Source organism: Dama dama, chromosome 15 (genome assembly GCF_033118175.1).
Source record: "Dama dama isolate Ldn47 chromosome 15, ASM3311817v1, whole genome shotgun sequence".
NCBI lineage: Eukaryota > Metazoa > Chordata > Mammalia > Artiodactyla > Cervidae > Dama > Dama dama.
In genome coordinates this window covers 11,477,994-11,496,420 of record NC_083695.1, presented here as the reverse complement: position 1 = coordinate 11,496,420, position 18,427 = coordinate 11,477,994, and the positions used below count along the sequence as shown (strand labels likewise).

General features: G+C 41.8%; 1 protein-coding gene across 1 annotated transcript in view; it reads left to right on the top strand.

The window, feature by feature from the left end:
• The first annotated feature begins 5,783 nt into the window (after positions 1 to 5,783).
• Positions 5,784 to 18,427, top strand: part of KCNK1 (potassium two pore domain channel subfamily K member 1) — a 69,175-nt gene continuing 56,531 nt past the window's right edge. The window contains exon 1 of the mRNA XM_061161467.1: positions 5,784 to 6,190. Within this exon, the coding sequence (XP_061017450.1) occupies positions 5,836 to 6,190 (355 nt within the window). The 5' untranslated portion in view covers positions 5,784 to 5,835. The remainder of the gene's footprint in view (positions 6,191 to 18,427) is intronic.

The window sequence follows — 18,427 nt, the reverse complement described above, 5'->3', positions numbered from 1 at the left end:
AGTAGAGTGTTTAACAGAAGAAAAAATCCTAACATCACTAAGATCATTAACTATCTCATCAACTCCAAGAGCCAGAACTATAGGAGCCTGTGCATCCTCTCGCCCACCCCCAGCTCCAGGCTCCACCCAACAGATCTCACCCTTCAGGGAAGGTGTCAGACCACATGTATGGTAATTTCATTTCTATCTATAGTCTGAAGGCAACAGGTAATTTTTGTTTGTTTTGTTTTTTTTAATTTAATATTTATTTTATTTTAGAATATAGTGGATTTACAATGTGGTGTTAATTTCAGGTGTCCAGTAAAGTGATTCAGACTAGCTGGCTTAAAACTCAACATTCAAAAAACGAAGATCATAGCATCCGGCCCTATCACTTCCTGGCAAATACAAGGGGAAAAGTGGAAACAGACAGATTTTATTTTGGGGGGCTCCAAAATCACTACAGACAGTGACTGCAGCCACAAAATTAAAAGACACTTGCTCCTTGGAAGAAAAGCTATGACAAATCTAGACAGTATATTGAAAAGCAGAGACATTACTTTGCTGACAAAGGTCTGTGTGGTCAAAGCTATGGTTTTTTTCAATAGTCATGTATGGGTGTAAGAGCTGGACTATAAAGAAGGCTGAGAGTTGAAGAATTGATGCTTTTGAATTGTGATGCTGGAGAAGACTCTTGAGAGTCTCTTGGGCTGCAAGGAGATCAAACCAGTCAATCCTAAAGGAAATCAACCCTGAATGTTCATTGGAAGGACTGATGCTGAAACTGAAGCTCCAGTACTTTGGCCACCTGATGCAAAGAACCAGCTCATTGGAAAAGACCTTGATACTGGGAAAGACTGAGGGTAAGAGGAGAAGGGGGCAACAGAGAATGAGATGGTTGGGTAACATCACTGATTTAATGAACATGAATTTGAGCAAACTTCAGGAGATAGTGAAGGACAGGGAAGCCTAGTGTGCTGCAGTCCATGAGGCTGCAAAGAGTCTGACATGACTTAGCAGTTAAATAATTCTTTTTCAGATTCTTTTCCCACATATGTTATTATATAATGTTAAGTAGAGTTCTCTGTGCAGTAAGTCCTAGCGGTTAATCTATTTTATATATGTAATAGTGTGTATCTGTTAACCCCTAAACTCCAGAAAGAAACATAATTTGAAAAGATACATGCACCCCAATGTTCACTGCAGTGAAGACATGGAAGCAATCTAAATGTCCATTGACAGAGAAATGGATAAAGAAGATGTGGTACATATATACAATGGAATATTAATCATAAAACAGGTAGCTTAAAAATTTTTTGTTGTTGAAGATTTCTTTTTGATATGGATCATTTTTAAAGTCTTTATTGAATTTGTTACACTGCTTCTGTTTTATGCTTTTGTTTTTTGGCACAAGGGATGTCAGATCTTAGCTCCTGGACCAGGAATTGAACCCACACCCCATGTACTGGAAGGAGAAGTCCCCACCACTGGACCACCAGGGAAGTCCCCAAAGAGATGAGTTTAAAGTATTAATATTTGGTATCCCTGGTCTGGTTGTTATATGAAACTGGGCAAGAGTCTCAGCCAGATTAGTGAAATATGGGAAAAGAAGAGCCAACACACTGGAAGAAAACATCTAATGACAAGTTTTAAAGTTCGGTAATAGTCCAGATGCATGCTGTCCAGGGTTTTCTCTCATTACCTGAAAAGCTCCCCCATAACTTCATGGCTGAAAACAACACCCACGTTATTACAGCTCATGACCGAAACCAAGTTCAGCTGGGGGATTTTTCTGTTGCGGGGACACTGACTCCCTGGGGGGTGTTCGGCAGGCGGACGACCAGACCTGGAGGGCTGAGCCTGGCCGCACTCATGTCCCACACCTCAGTGAGGATGGTGGAAAGCTGGTTTAACTCGCACTGTCAACCTGGAACACCTCCACGTGGCTTCTCCAGCTTGGTAGTTTACCTTGACTAACCTCAAGGTGTAACAAGAGACCTTAAGTGGTGGCTTCAGGCTCTGGGAGAGTGATATTTCAGTGAATGATGTCCGAAGCTGGGGCCTTTTATGTTCCAACCTTGAAATCACCGAGCATCATCTTTGTTGATTGAGTCACAAGCCCATGCAAGTTCAAGAGTAGGAAACACAAAACCCTACCCTTTGATGAGAAAAGGGTCCAAGACTTTGCAACCATGTGTCAAAGCTGGCATGCATGTGTATGTATATTTGAGTGTGTGATGATCAAACCACATTGTGTTATGCAATTGTTAACCCTATGTATGCCACAAAATGTGGTGTTTGAAGGGTCCTGGGGACTTCCCTGGTGGTCCAACTGCTCAGAAGCTCCCAATGCAGGGGTCCTGGGTCTGATCCTTGGTCAGGGAACTAGATCCCACATGCCACAACTAAGAGTTTGCATGCTGCAATTAAAGATCCCACATGTTGAAAGTAGGGTTGAAGATCCCATGCACCGCAACTAAGACCTGGTGTGGCCAAAAAAATATTTAACAACAACAAAAAAGGATTCTGTGGATTGGGCTGCTGTTCACTCAGTTGTGTCCAACTCTTTGTGACCCCATGGATTGCAGTACACCAGGCTTCCCTGTCCATCACCATCTCCCGGAACTTACTCAAACTTACATCCACTGAGTCGGTGATGCCATCCAACCATCTCATCCTCTGTCGTCCCCTTCTCCAACTGCCTTCAGTCTTTCCCAGCATCAGGGGCTTTTCTAATGAGTCATCTCTTCACATAAGGTGGCCAAAGTATGGGAGCTTCAGCTTTAGCATCAGGCCTTCCAATGAACATTCAGAATTGATTTCCTTTAGGATTGATTGGTTTGATTTCCTTGCAGTCCAAGGGACTCTCAAAAGTCTTCGCCAACACCACAATTCAAAAGCATCAATTCTCTGGCACTCAGTCTTCTTTATGAGGAGGAAGAAATCACATCCCCTCAGGGCATTGGCAGTGTTGTGGATGAGATATGGCATTTAAGCTGGGCACTGAAGGACAGGTACATGCAGTACGTTACAGATGGAGATTGGGGCAGGGACTGTCTGAAATACATGAGCAGAGACATTGAGGCCAAACAAGACAAAGAAACAAAAACCAAGAAAATAATGACACTGGGAGAAAAGCCATCACGATATGCAGAAGGACAGCGAGTGTGCTGCAGGAGAAGGTGACCTCAGGAGCAAGGAGGTCCCCTGACTTGTCACACAGGCAGTGATGGAGAAGAATGGGGTAGGAAGAGCAAGCATTACAAAGCAGGTTGGAGAGCATGTTACAAGATGGTGTAGACTTGTGATATTTTCAGAGAAAGGAGCTAGCAGGCCAGGAGGGAATCAGGTTCTAAAAGAGCAGGGGACTGACTGGGGAGGTCATGGCTCCTGGAGACTGAGGAACTCAGAGTGGTGGGTTAAAGACTTCACCTTGAAAATAAGCAGGAGCTGCTTTCCTCAGGGGTAAGAGGACAGAGGAGCCTGGAGGGCTACAGTCCATGGGGCCACAAAGAGTCAGACATGACTTAGTTTTTAAACAACAACAAGAGGAAAGAAAAGAAGCGGATTACTGATTAAGACATTTTGAAGTGCAAAGAAGTAAAGGGGAGAGATTGTTTCAATCCTCTGAGTAAAGTAGGAGGTAAAGTTCATTTATTGAAAGTAAAAAAACAACAATAATAACAATTAAAAAAAAAAACTGATGAGGATGTTAAAGATTTCCATGAAAATTTCTAAGTAAGTGAACACAAAATGTTTTTCATTTTGTTATTTTTTTTAATTTCTTAAAGTAGGCAGATAGGAATTCTACTAAATAATTTTGTTTATTTTTAATGTTTCTTTGAATTATAAAAATAAGTCCACTGTCAGGAATTCCTTGGTGGTCCAGTGGTTAGGACTCTGTGCTTTCATTGCTGAGGGTGCAAGTTCAATCCCTGGTCAAGGAACTAAGATCCCGAAAGTCACATAGCACTGCTAAAAAAAAAAAAAAAAAAGAGGTCCATTCTAGAAAATGTGAAAAATAAAAAAATGTCAAAGAAATAAATGTCACCTATATACTTCACTGTCATACAAGGACAACTATTAGGGGATGGTTTGATTTACTTCTTATACAGATAGTTCTGTTTTATAATATAAAATATAACTGTTATACATGTTTGACATTCTATACATAAGACTGTATATACTCTATATATGAGATTGCTTAAGTTTCAATAATCTTCAAACACGTCTTTAGTAAGGTACCCCTGCTGTAGAGATACCATAATTTATTTACTTTATTTTATTGAAGTATAGCTGACTTACAATGTTGTGTTAGTTCCTGGTATACAGTAAAGTGATTCAGTTATACGTATATATACTCTTTTTCATATTCTTTTCCACTATGGTTTAATCACAGGATATTGAATGTAGTTCCCTGTGCCATACAGTAGGACCTTATTTATCCATCCCATATATAATAGTTTGCATCTGCTAATCCCACACTCAGAATCTACCCTCCCTCACACCCTCTCCTCCTTGGCAACCACAAGTCTCCTCTGGCTGTGAGTCTGTTTCTATTTCTAGATAAATTCATTTGTGTCAAATTTTAGATTCCACATGTAAGTGATATCACATAGTATTCCTCTTTCTCTGACATGTCATTTAGTATGATAAATTCTAGTTGCATTCATGTTGCTGCAAATAGCATTGCTTCATTCTTTTTTAGAGACACCATAATGTATTTAACCATTCCTCTATTTTGGAGCAGTTCAACTGTTCCTGACTCTTCATTATTTCATATATAATATAGATATACATTGTTTATATATCTATATATAGCCTTGTCTATAAATCTTTGCCTCCCAGGTTATTTTTTCTTAGGACACATCATAGAGTCAGAGCACATAAACTCTTTCAAAACTCTTGAAACCTATCCTCAAAGGGCCTTTGTAAAAACGGTACACGGACTTTGACTCTAACCCACAGTAAGGGCGTTCCCTTGAAAAGAAATGTCACTTGGGAAAGCTCAGTTGCTTCTGGTAGTTGGCACATTGGGCCCTTTCTTCACTCTTCATGTTTTAAAGAATTAGGATTCAGAAGTGTGACGTCCAAAACTCTGCCTTACTCTTCAGGTTCAAGGTGCCTGCCAACCTCGAGATTCCGGGATTTCGGGATTTTCACCATCATCAGATTGCTCAATCCTTAGGCCAATAAAAGAAGATGGAAAGTATCCCAGCACTTGCTTTGTTTTAACTGTGGCTTTGATGAAGAAGAAATAGGTGGGAAACTGTGTAGCTGGGGGCCAGGGGCTTGGGTGCGCAGCGCACAGCCCAGAGGTGTACACGCACCGACACCCATACACACACACACACACACGCACGCACTGACCTTCAGCGCATAGCCTATAAATGTACAGCACGCACACTCCCTCCCTTCGTTCCTCCCAGGCCGCCCGCGGTCCGCTCTGGTGGCCGGGTGGGTGATGCCCGGCGGGTAGCTGCAGGAGCCCCGGGACCGGGCGAGAAAGGGCGGGGCTCCAAGAGCCCGGGGGGCGGAGCCCAGGGCGGGCGCTGCCAGGCAGCGCGCGCAGCCCCCAGCCCAGCCTCCAAGTTTGCCCGGCGCTTCAGGGCGACTCTCAGGTTACCTGAGCCGGTCACCACGTCAGCGCCACATCATCTGGGCCCTTTCTATTTGCAAGGAAACAGGAAAAGAAGGGAGCAAAAAGCTCTCCGGAGCGGCGAGCCAATCGCGGGCAGCAGGCGCTGCGGGCGGAGCGCGCGCGCGGGCGGCGGGGCGGGCCGGAGCGGGCGGCGGGCATCCGGCGAGCGGCGGGCCGGTGTGCGGCGCGGGCCTGGCGGCCGGGCGGCGGGGAAGATGCTGCAGTCCCTGGCCGGCAGCTCGTGCGTGCGCCTGGTGGAGCGGCACCGCTCGGCCTGGTGCTTCGGCTTCCTGGTGCTCGGCTACCTGCTCTACTTGGTCTTCGGCGCCGTGGTCTTCTCGTCGGTAGAGCTGCCCTACGAGGACCTGCTGCGCCAGGACCTGCGCAAGCTGAAGCGGCGCTTCCTGGAGGAGCACGACTGCCTGTCGGAGCCGCAGCTCGAGCAGTTCCTGGGCCGGGTGCTGGAGGCCAGCAACTACGGCGTGTCGGTGCTCAGCAACGCCTCCGGGAACTGGAACTGGGACTTCACCTCCGCGCTCTTCTTCGCCAGCACCGTGCTCTCCACCACAGGTAGGAGGCCCGCGCCCCCGACCCCGGACCGGCCCTCCGATCCGCCCGCCCCCTTCCGCCCTCTGCCGCTGTGCCCCTCCGGCGCTGCTCGCGGGGGACCGGCTCCGCGGCGCCGGAAGCCGGCGAGGTGGCCTCCCGGAGCTCTTGGATCGTGGTCCCTAGACCTTCGGCCTGGGCGGCAGCAGGGGTCCCCCCTCCCTGGGCTGCTTTCTTTGGTTCTCGACACTCTACCTCGAACTGCCCTCTTGGAGTCGTGCCGCCCTGGCGGCCGCGCGGTGAGGCCGGGGCTGATGGAAACTCGGGTGCTCCGAGGGCGCTCACCTTCCTCCCGCCCGCATCTGCGGGGGGAGGCTGCCGAACCTTTAGCGCGCTGAAGGGTCACTCTCCGGAGGCGACCTGTCTTTTCATGATACGGTGGTGTTTCGGCTCTTTTCTACGCGGGGGCCCTTTCAGGGTAAGCCGAGTGACATCATTCAGCTCTTCGCTGGTGACCTCTGAGCGCAAAGGCGGATCCGATTTCTTTTCGGAGCGGGAGGAGGGGTGAGGGAAAGGAGCATCCGATAGCCCGTGAGCAGGCAAAATGGGGGCACCCTGATTCAGCAGTTTTTGGTTTTTTTTTTCCCCCCAACTTTTCGTGTCCCCTTCAACTTCCAAGCACCACTTGGCTCGCGTGGCTCATCTGGCAGCACATTCTCGAATGGGGGGTGTCCTGGGGGCGGGAGAAGGCCGTCCCTACGCCTCAGGGCGTCGTGACTGTGCCAGGTTGGGTGGAGAAGGCTGAGTTGTCCCAGCCACGGCTCAGTGGGGCACAGACACCTAAGAGGATTTGTTATCCATTGGAATTTGGACCCCGAAAGGTGGTCTCGAGCATCCAGCGCAGTCCCGTCTCTTTCAACATGAGATCAATTCTTTGAGCAATCCGTCTTGGCTTCCACAAGGTCACCGGCTTCCTAGTTGCCAGCGACGTCCTGGAACCTAATCCTTGTGATTTCCCTGCCAGAGACGTGTGGTACCCCACCCCCACCTTTACAGGTGAAAGTACTTTGTGTTTCTCGGACTCTTCCTTCTCCTCACCCCCTCTGGGCCTCTCGCGGTTTATTTCTGTATAATCCCCTTGGGCTAAACCCAGTTGATTGTTCTGGTGATTATTTGGTAATGAGTAATGGTAAGCCATCCAGGTATCCTGTAAAATAGTGAAAACAGTGATTCAAAAGTGTGGGGTGAATTACTAAACTGACTTGAATTTGCCCTGCAATAAACAGAAGTAGAATTCTAGTTTGTGTTGTGACACTTTTTAAAAGTAGTCGTTAAGGCAGACCTGTTATTTTACTTTTTAACTTTTCCAACACTCTTCTTTAGTTTTTTTTCTCCCACCCGCCCTCCTCGACCAGTTCTGCTTTCTTTGTCTTTCCTGGCTCTGTTCCCCAGAACTCAGGGTGCCTTTCCTTGGAATATGTGCTAAATTGGGAATCGTTTTTTTCTCTGCAAAAGCAAGTGGTTTCACGGAGCTGCAGAAGATCTACAACTGGGTCACAGTGTTGGGTAAATACTATGGAGAATGGTGATAACTTTTAGTCCTTTCTAAGTAACAGAGTAAGGACAGTGTTATGAGGAAAGGGACAGGTTTGCTGTTCCTAGGCAGCACACGTCCATCACTGACACAGCCCATGTACATCTCAACATCAAGGGCACGTAGTTAAATGTCAAAAATATTAGTTTACATCTTGAACAGACTATTATTCCCCAGATTCCCTTCTGTCCCTTTTTGCAATTACAAAAACCCACAGTTCTTGTTTAAAAAAAAAAAAAAAGATGAGGAAAGATGTCTTATTATTGGTATTCAGATTGCATTGTAGTTCCTAAGAAAGTGTGTGTTCAGGCAAAACAAGAGTTCATTTAGGAAATCAGTGCAAGGAGCACTTAAGGATAGACAAGATGAAAAAGGATTGCCTCTTGGTTTGTAAAATTAGCAAAGCAATGAATTCTTGTCATTGATAAAATAGAATTTATTGATTCAAATAGAATTCTATTAAAATGTAGAATTGTATTCTGAATCAAAGATACTCCTCTCTTGGTTTTGTTTTGACTCGTCCTCTGCAATGTTTGATGTTCCACGTGTTTACTGGTTTTGTAGCAGAGGATCAGGTGATTTTTAGAGTCAATACATTATACTTCCTTACCAGCAAAGTGTTTTCCAGAAAAGTACCAGGCAACTCAAATCAATTGTAATTGTGGTTTATGCTTTTCTTCAGGTAGATTTTTTTTTTAATTTTAATTTTTAAAATTTATTTTTTATTTTTGCTGTGCTAGGTCTTTTTTAAGTCTCTTGGGCTTAGTTTAGTTGCCTCATGCCATGTGGGATCTTAGTTCCCTAATCAGGGATTGAACCCGCATCCCCTGCATTGGAAGGCAGATTCTTGACAACTTGTCCATCCCCTAGACATGCTGTAATTTTTTTTTTTTTAACTCTTCCACCATAGTGGATGGCAACTCACAGAGATTATCATTACCAGTCAGTCAGTGTGGTCAGCTCTTGGCCTGACCAGAACGATAACAATTCCTGTTACAAAAATGTGGTTCTTGGTAGTCATCATCATCATACCGAACATGAACATTTTATGGCAGAACCTTGTCATCCCAGAAAGCACAAGCTTCCATTTCTGGAAATAAGTGGGTAAAGTCTTCATGGTCTGTTTGGAAGAAGCCTTGAGTTGATAATTCAGTCATGTTCTTTTCATTCTCTCCTTTGCCAAAGACTCTGAATAATTTCCAGAAATTCATTTAACATCTCTTTACTTCTTGATTAAAAAAAAAAAAAAAAGATATAGCAACGTCCACATAGAAATCATGAGGATGGAAGAAAGTACAGTTTCACTTTTTCAAAGGGAAGGAGATGTGGACTTAAATATTTACAGTCTAAAAGTTGAGAGTTATGTTTTACTTGGTGGGAATTTTTAGGGCTTCAACCCCAGGAGACAACATCTCAAGTGACGGTGAGAGAGCTGCTCTGAGGAGGCAAGAGGGGGAGCCGGGTTATGTAGAAGTTTTGCAACCAAGGTCAGGTAGCCTTGAACATCAAAAGATTAATGCTGTGAATTAAAGGAAATTAAAGGAATTAAAGGAAAACCAGATATCTCAGGTTAAAGAATTTAGTGCTTTTCTAGGTATGGGAAGATCCAAGAGTCTGGGCTCATGGAAATCATTACTTTGATATGTACCTCATCTATCTTGGGCCAGTATCCTGTTCTCCTATCCTGAGAGGAGATAGATATTTCCTCACCATCTCACGATCCATGGTGGCTGCAGTGGCTGATGATGTCCTTGTTTACTGTTATGGCAGGAAAAATTCCATTTCTCACAGGTTATTTTAGATTCCGATATTTCCCACTTAGAACTTCCCAGGTGGTACAGTGTTAAAGAATCTGCCTGCCAGTGCAGGAGATGCAACAGACAGAGATTCCATCCTTGGGTCAGGAAGATCCCCAGGAATAGGAAATGGCAACCCACTCCAGTATTCTTGCCTGGGAAATTCCATGGACAGAGGAGCCTGGCGGGCTACAGTCCATGGGGTCACAAAGAGTTGAACACGACTGAGTGTGTGCATGCACATGTCGAGGTGCACGCACCTTGAGGTGATGCTTGGAGAGTGAGAAGTCACTTTTATTAAAGTTGTCTTTAGTAGCCAGATAAAATGATGATTGATCTCATTCATTCTTAAGAAGAGTTTGTCATGTCAGTTTACTGTGATTTGCTTTTTTTAATAAAAATTTTGTTTATCTGTTTATTTGGGTGTATCAGGTCTTAGCAGCACGTGGGGTCTTCTTTTCATCATGTGCGATCTTTTCCTGCTACCCATGGACTCTAGTTGTGGCGCGTGGGCTCAGTAGTGCAGTATTCAGGTTTAGTTGTTCCTTATGTGGAATTGTGGTTCTTTGACCAAAGATGGAACCCTAGTCCCCTGCATTGCAAGGCAGCTTCTTACCCACTGGACCACTAGGGAAGTCCCACATTTGTTTCTTTATTCATTCCCCTAAACGGGTCTATCATGATGCTGGATGATGGAAATGCAGTTTTTTACGTACTTAACTAGAGCTATCATGACCTTTGCTGCTTTGTGAGCATGGGGGGTCACACGATTGCTGAGTCCCCCTTTCTGCCATTGGTAGCATGCTGCCTTATCAGTGTTTATGAAGAGATGTTTTGAAACTTGTGTTTCAAGAACTCAGAAAAAGGAACTTAATTTACCTTGGTTTACAGTGGCCTTTGTTTTAGCCAGGTTGGTAGCATTGGTAGTTTTCAAAAAGAGAAAGAGGGAAAAGGTAATAGGAGATACCTGACAGATCCTTAGTTTTCAAATTATTTTCAGAAGGAGAAATGTGTTATCACTAACAGCAAATACTTAATTGAGCTTTTAGAATAGAATAGGGATGGGTAAACTGTGACTTCTGGGCCAAGTCTGACTCACCACCTGCTTTTGTGTCTCCTGAGCTAAGAATGGTTTTTACATTTTCAAATAGCTTTCTAAAAAGTCAAAAGGAAAAAAGTACTTCCTGATCTGTTAAAGTTCTATGAAAACCACATCTAAGCGTCCATAAACAAATTTTATGATGCCCAGCCACACACCCGTTTTCTTCTGTATTACGGTCGTTTTCCACCTACAGTGGCAGAGTTGAGTAGTTGTGACAGAAACCCGAAGGCCGCAGGACCTGAAATATTTTACTGTCCGACCTTTTCTAGAAAGTTTGCTAACGCCTGATTAAAATAATGCTTGGAAGAAACGGTTCAGTCAGAGGAGTTCTAAGTGCCTGACTTCTTTTTAGAAAACTTTCTAGAAGACAGTTTAGCTCTTCAGGTTTCTTTGTGGTTTTTTAAGTGGTTTGCAACATTTAAATTATGTACTGCCACCCACCACCGTTTCTAGAACAAATGATTGTTTATTATAGGTTGTCACTAGTTTTGGTCAAATTTGTGACACTTTTTTTTTTTTTAATGGTGACAAAGTTACACTTCACGTTGAGATTACCTTATTTAAAATGTGTGGTGAATCCATATATTATGTCTAGAGAAGAAATGACAATAAGGAAGGGAATTCCACCAGAAACAAGCAAGTAAACTTATCAGTCAGAAGAGAGATCTGACATCCCACATGCAGAAGTTTCCACTCTTTCTTCACAGGAAAGGCTTTGGCCTTGATTCTGAGCCTTTATACTAATTCTAACAAATTCAGTGATCTGGTTTTCAAGCCTGTAACAGCTAAAGACAGGAAGGGCACAGCTCTAGGCAAACCTAAGTGAAAGGTCATGAAAAGGCATATACCTTATAAACCAGGGAAATAAAAGGATCCTGTATGCCAGGCAGTGTTTCCACTGCCTGGCATATTACCTTCTGCCTATTGCCAGGAAGTGATGAGGTGTAGATGTCATTATCCTCACTTTACAGAGGCTGAGGCAGAAGTTTTGCTTGAGTGACTTCTCTAACTAGGTCACAGAGCTAGAAGTGATTGGCCTTGATTTGAATCCAGTTAGTCACTCAGTCATGTCTGACTCTTTGGACCCCATGGACTGTAGCTCACCAAGCTCCTCTGTCCATGGAATTCTCTAGGCAAGGAATACTCTCACATTGCAGGCAGATTCTTTATCATCTGAGCCACCAGGGAAGCCCGTTGAATCCAGATGTGTCTAAATTAAGAACTTGAGTTGTACCTAGTATCTGGGCATAGGAGGTTGTTTGCAGATGAATCCGGTTTCCCCAGATTTGGAAGTCGAAGTCATCACCCCCATACTTCAACATGTATGTTTAGAGGTAGGGCCTTTAAAGAGGTAGTGAAGTTAAAATGAGGAGCCAGTGAGAAGATGGCTGTCTATAAGCTGAGGGAAGAGGCCTCAGAAGTAACCAACTTTGTAGACCCTTTGATCTTAGACTTCCAGCCCCCAGAACTGGGAGCAGATACATTTCTTGGTTTAAATCACCCAGTCTATGGTACTTTGTTGTGGTGGCCCCAGCAAACTAATATAGAATTACTCAGGTAATTATTTTTTAGTTGCATAAACATAAAAACACCCCTCCCATAAGGAAATCAACCTTGAATATTCACTGGGAGGACTAAAGCTGAAACTCCAATACTTTGGCTACCTGTTGTGAAGAGCTGACTCACTGGAAAAGACCGTGATGCTGGGAAAGGTCAAGGGCAGGAGAAGAAGGGGATGACAGAAGATGAGATGGTTGGATTGCATCACCAACTCAATGAACATGAGTTTGAGCAAACTCTGGGAGATAGTGAAGGACAGGGAAGCCTGAAGTGCTACAGTCTATGGGATTGCAATGTGTTGGACATGACTTAGCAACTGAACAATACAAATATACGAGTACAAAGATAAATAATTTTTTAACTTATTTTTTTATTGAAGGATAATTGCTCTACAGAACTTTGTTGTTTTCTGTCAAACCTCAACATGAATCAGCCATGGGTATACATATACCCACTCCCTTTTGAACTTCCCTCCCAATCCTACTCCTCTATGTTGATACAGAGCCCCTATTTGAGTTTCTTAGCCATACAACAAATTCCCATTGGCTATCTATTTTACATATGGTAATGTAAGTTTCCATGTTCCTCTTTCCATACATCTCACCCCCTCCTCTCCTCTCCCCATGTCCATAAGTATATTCTCTATCTCTGATTCTCCATTGCTGCCCGGTGAGTAAATTCTTCAGTACCATTTTTCTAGATTCTGTATATATGCGTTATAATATGATATTTATCTTTCTCTTTCTGACTCACTTCACTCTGTATAATAGGTTTTATGTTCATCCATCTCACTAGAACTGACTCAAATGCATTTCTTATATGTACCACAACTTCTTTACCCATTCATATGTTGATGGACATCTAGGTTGCTTCCATGTTCTAGCTGTTGGAAGTAGAGCTGCAATGAACAATGGGATACATGTGTCTTTTTCAATTTTGGTTTCCTCAGGGTATAGGCCTAGGAGTGGGATTGCTGGGTCATATGGTGGTTTTATTCCTAGTTTTGTAAGGAATCTCCATACCATCTTCCATAGTGGCTATATCAATTTACATTCCCTCCAACAGGGTAAGAGTGTTCCCTTTTCTCCACACTCTCTCCAGCATTTATCATTTGTAGACTTTTTGATAATGGCCATTTGACTGGTGTGAGGTGATATCTCGTTGTAGTTTTGATTTGCATTTCTCTAATAATGAGCAGTGTTGAGCATCTTTTCATGTGTTTGTCAGCCATCTGTATGTCTTTTTGGAGAAATGTCTGTGTAGGTCTTTTTCCCACTTTGTGATTGGGTTGTTTGTTTTTCTAGCATTGAGTTGTATGAGCTGCTTGTATATTTTGGAAATTAATCCTTTGTCAGTTGTTTTATTTGCTATTATTCTCTCCCATTCTAAGGGCTGTCTTTTCACCTTGCTTAGAGTTTCCTTTGTTGTGCAAAAGCTTTTAAGTTTAATCAGGTCCCACTTGTTTACTTCTGTTCTTATTTACATTACTCTATGAGAAACACTGGGCTGGAAGACTCACAGGTTGGAATCAAGATTGGCGGGAGAAATATCAATAACCTCAGATATTCAGATGATACCACCCTTATGGCAGAAAGTGAAGAGGAACTAAAAAGCCTTTTGATGAAAGTGAAAGAGGAGAGTGAAAAAGTTGGCTTAAAGCTCAACATTCAGAAAACTAAGATCATGGCATTGGGTCCCATCACTTCATGGCAAATAGATGGGGAAACAGTGGAAACAGTGTCAGACTTTATTTTTTTGGGCCCCAAAATCACTGCAGATGGTGATTGCAGCCATGAAATTAAAAGACGCTTACTCCTTGGAAGGAAAGTTATGACCAACCTAGATAGCCTATTAAAAAGCAGAGACATTACTTTGTCAGCAAAGGTCCATCTAGTCAAGGCTGTGGTTTTTCCAGTGGTCATGTATGGATGTGAGAGTTGGACTCTGAAGAAAGCTGAGCACTGAAAAATTGATGCTTTTGAACTGTGGTGTTGGAGAAGACTCTTGAGAGTCCCTGGGACTGCAAGGAGATCCAACCAGTCCATCCTAAAGGAGATCAGTCCTGGGTGTTCATTGGCAGGACTGATGCTGAAGCTGAAACTCCAATACTTTGGCTACCTCATGTGAAGAATTGACTCATTGGAAAGGACCCTGATGCTGGGAGGGATTGGGGTCAGGAGGAGAAGGGGACAATGAGGATGAGACGGCTGGATGGCATCACTGACTCAATGGACATGAGTTTGAGTAAACTCCGGGAGTTGGTGATGGACAGGGAGGTCTGGCGTGCTGCGATTCATGGGGTCGCAAAGAGTCGGACATGACTGAGCGACTGAACTGAACTGAGGAGGTGGATCATAGAGGATCTTTCTTTGATTTGTGTCAGCAAGTGTTTCTGCCTGTGTGTCCCTCCAAGAGTTTTATAGTTTCTGGTCTTACATTTAGGTCTTTAATCCACTTTGAGTTTATCTTTGCGTATGGTATTAGAAAGTGTTCTAGTTTCATTCTTTTACATGTAACTGTTCAGTTTTTCCAGCACCATTTATTGAAGAGGCTGTCTTTGCCCAAGAGGCTACCTTTGCCTCCTTTGTCAAATATAAGGTACCCATAGGTACATGGGTTTATTTATGGGCTTTCTATCTTGTTCCATTGGTCTATGTTTCTATTTTTGTGCCAGGACCATACTGTCTTGATGCCTGTAGCTTTGTAGTATAATCTGAAGTCAGGAAGGTTGATTCCTCCAGCTCCATTCTTTCTCAAGACTGCTTTGGCTATTCAGGGTCTTCTGTGTTTCCATATGAATTGTGAAATTTTTTGTTCTAGTTCTGTGAAAAATGTCATTGGTAATTTGATAGGGATCACACTGAATCTGTAGATCGTGTTTGGTAGTGTAGTCATTTTCACAGTATTGATTCTTCCTACCCAGGAACATGGACTATGTCTCCATCTGTTTATGTCATCTTTGATTTCTTTCATTAATGTCTTATAATTTTCTGTGTACAGTTCTTTTGTCTCCTTAGGTAAGTTTATTCCTAGATATTTAATTCTTTTTGTTGCAATGGTGAATGGGGTTGATTCCTTAATTTTCTTAAAATATTTCTGATATTTCATTGTTAGTATATAGAAATGCAAGTGATTTCTGTGTATTGATTTTGCATCCTGCAACTTTTTAAAATTCACTGATTAGCTCTAGTAATTTTCTGATACTATCTTTAGGGTTTTCTATGTACAGTATCTTGTCATCTGCAAATGGTGAGAGCTTTACTTTTTTTCCAATCTGGATTCCTTTAATTTCTTTTTCTTCTCTGATTGCTGTAGTTAGGGCTTCCAGAACTATGTTGAATAATAGTGGTGAAAGTGGACACCCTTGTCTTGTTCCTGATCTTAAGGGGAATGCTTTCAGTTTTTCACCATTGAGAATAATGTTTGCTGTAGACTTATCATCTATGGGCTTTACTATGTTGAGGTAGGTTCCTTCTATGCCCATTTTTTGAAGAGTTTTAATCATAAATGGGTGCTGAATTTTGTCAAAGGCTTTTTCTGCTTCTATTGGGATGATCATATGGTTTTTATCTTCCAATTTGTTAATATGGTGTATCACATTGATTGATTTGCATATATTGAAGAATCCTTGCATCCCTGGAATAAACCCAACTTGATCATGGTGTATGAGCTTTTTGATGTGTTGCTGAATTCTGTTTGCTAAAATTTTGTTGAGGATATTTACATCTATGTTCAACAGTGATATTGGCCTGTAGTTTTGTTTGCTTGTGTTGTTTTTGTCTGGTTTTGGTATCAGGGTGATGGTGGCCTCATAGAATGAGTTTGGAAGTGCTCCTTCCTCTGTAATTTTTTGAAAGAGTTTTAGAAGGCTGGCATTAATTCTTTTCTGAGTGTTTGATAGAATTCTCCTGGGAAGCCATCTGATCCTGGGCTTTTGTTTTTTGGGAGATTTTTTTTTTTTTTTAATCACAGCTTCAATTTCAGTGCTTGTAATTTGGTTGTTCATAATTTCTATTTTTTCCTGGTTCAGTCTTGGAAGATTGAACTTTTCTAAGAATCTGTCCATTTCTTCCAGGTTATCCATTTTATTGCCATATAGTTGTTCATAATAGTCTCTTATAATCCTTTGTATTTCTGCATTGTCTGTTGTAGCCTCTCCTTTTTCATTTCTAATTTTGTTGATTTAGTTCTTCTCTCTTTTGTTCTTGATGAGTCTGGCTAAAAGCTTGTCAATTTTGTTTATCTTCTCAAAGAACCAGCTTTTAGTTTTATTAATCTTTACTGTTGTTTATTTCATTTCTTTTTCATTTCTTTCTGCTCAGATCTTTGTGATTTCTTTCCTTCTACTAATTTTGGAGTTTTATTGTTCTTCTTTTTCCAGTTGTTTTAGGTGTACAGTTAGGTTGTCTATTTGATGTTTGTCTTGTTTCTTGAGGTAGGATTGTATTGCTATAAACTTCCCTCTTAGAACTGCTTTTGCTGCATCCCATAGGTTTTGAGTTATCATGTTTTCTTTGTCATTTGTTTCTAGAAATTTTTTTATTTCCCTTTTGATTTCTTCAGTAACCTGTTGGTTATTTAGAAACATGTTGTTTAATCTCCATGTGTTTGTGTTTCTTACAGATTTTTCTTGTAATTGGTATCTAGTCTCAAAGCGTTGTGGTCGGAGAAGATGCTTGATATGATTTCAACTTTCTTAAATTTACTGAGGTTTAATTTGTGACCTAGGATGTGGTCTTTGAGAATGTTCCATGTGTACTTGAGAAGAAGGTGTCATCTTCTGCATTTGGATGGAATGTCCTAAAGATATCAATGAGATCCATCTCATCTAATGTATCTTTTAAGACTTGAGTTTCCTTATTCATTTTCTGTTTTGATGATCTGTCCGTTAGTGTGAGTGGGGTGTTAATGTCACTACTATTTTTGTGGTACTGTCAATTTCTCCTTTTATGTCTGTTAGTGTTTGCCTTATGTATTGAGGCGCTCCTATGTTGGATGCATAGATATTTACAATTCTCAGGTCTTCCTCTTGGATTGATCCCTTGATCATTATGTAGTGTCCTTTCTTATCTCTTGTAATCTTCTTTATTTTAAGGTCTATTTTGTCTGATATGAGGATTGCTACTCCAGCTTTCTTTTGCTTCCCATTTGCATGGAATATATTTTTCCATCCTCTCACTTTCAGTCTATATGTGTCTTTAGGTCTGAGGTGGATTTCTTGTAGACAGCATATATATGGGTCCTTTTTTTTTGGTATCCATTCAACCAGTCTGTATCTTTTGGTTGGAGCATTTAATCCATTTACATTTAAAGTAATTATTGATATATATGTTCCTGTTGCCATTTTCTTAATTGTTTGGGGTTGATTTTGTAGATCTTTTTCCTTCTCTTGTAATTCTTGACTATATAAGTCCCTTTAACATTTGTTGTAAAGCTGGTTTGGTGGTCTGAATTCTCTTAATGTTTGTTTGTCTGGCAAGTTTTTGATTTCTCCATCAATTTTGAATGAGATCCTTGATGGGTATGGTAATCTTAGTTGTAGATTATTCCCCTTCAGTACTTTAAATATATCCTGCCATTCCCTTCTGGCCTGCAGAGTTTCTGCTAAAAGATCAACTGTTATGTGTATGGAGTCTCCCTTATATGTTACTTGATGCTTTTCCCTTCTGCTTTTAGTGTTGTTTCTTTGTGTTTAGTCTTTGTTAGTTTGATTAGTATGTGCCTTGGTGTGTTTCTCCTTGGATTTATCCTTTATGGGACCCTTTCGCCTCTTGGACTTGATTGACTATTTTTTTCCATGTTGGGGAAATTTTCAACTATAATCTCTTAAAAATTTTCTCATACTCTTTTTTCCTCTTCTTCTGGGACCCCTGTAATTTGAATGTTGGTGCGTTTGATATTGTCCCAGAGGTCTCTGTGACTATCCTCATTCTTTTCATTCTTTTTACTTTATTATGGTCTTCAGAAGTTATTTCCACCATTTTATCTTCCAGCTCACTGATTCGTTTTTCTGCTTCAGATACTCTGCTATTGATTCCTTCCAGAGTATTTTTAATTTCAGTAACTGTGTTTTTTGTCTCTGTATGTTTATTCTTTACTTTTTCTAGATTTTGTTAATTGATTCTTGTATTTTCTCCATTTTGTTTTCAACATTTTTGATCATCTTTACTACCATGATTCTGAATTATTTTTCAGGTAGTTTGCCTATT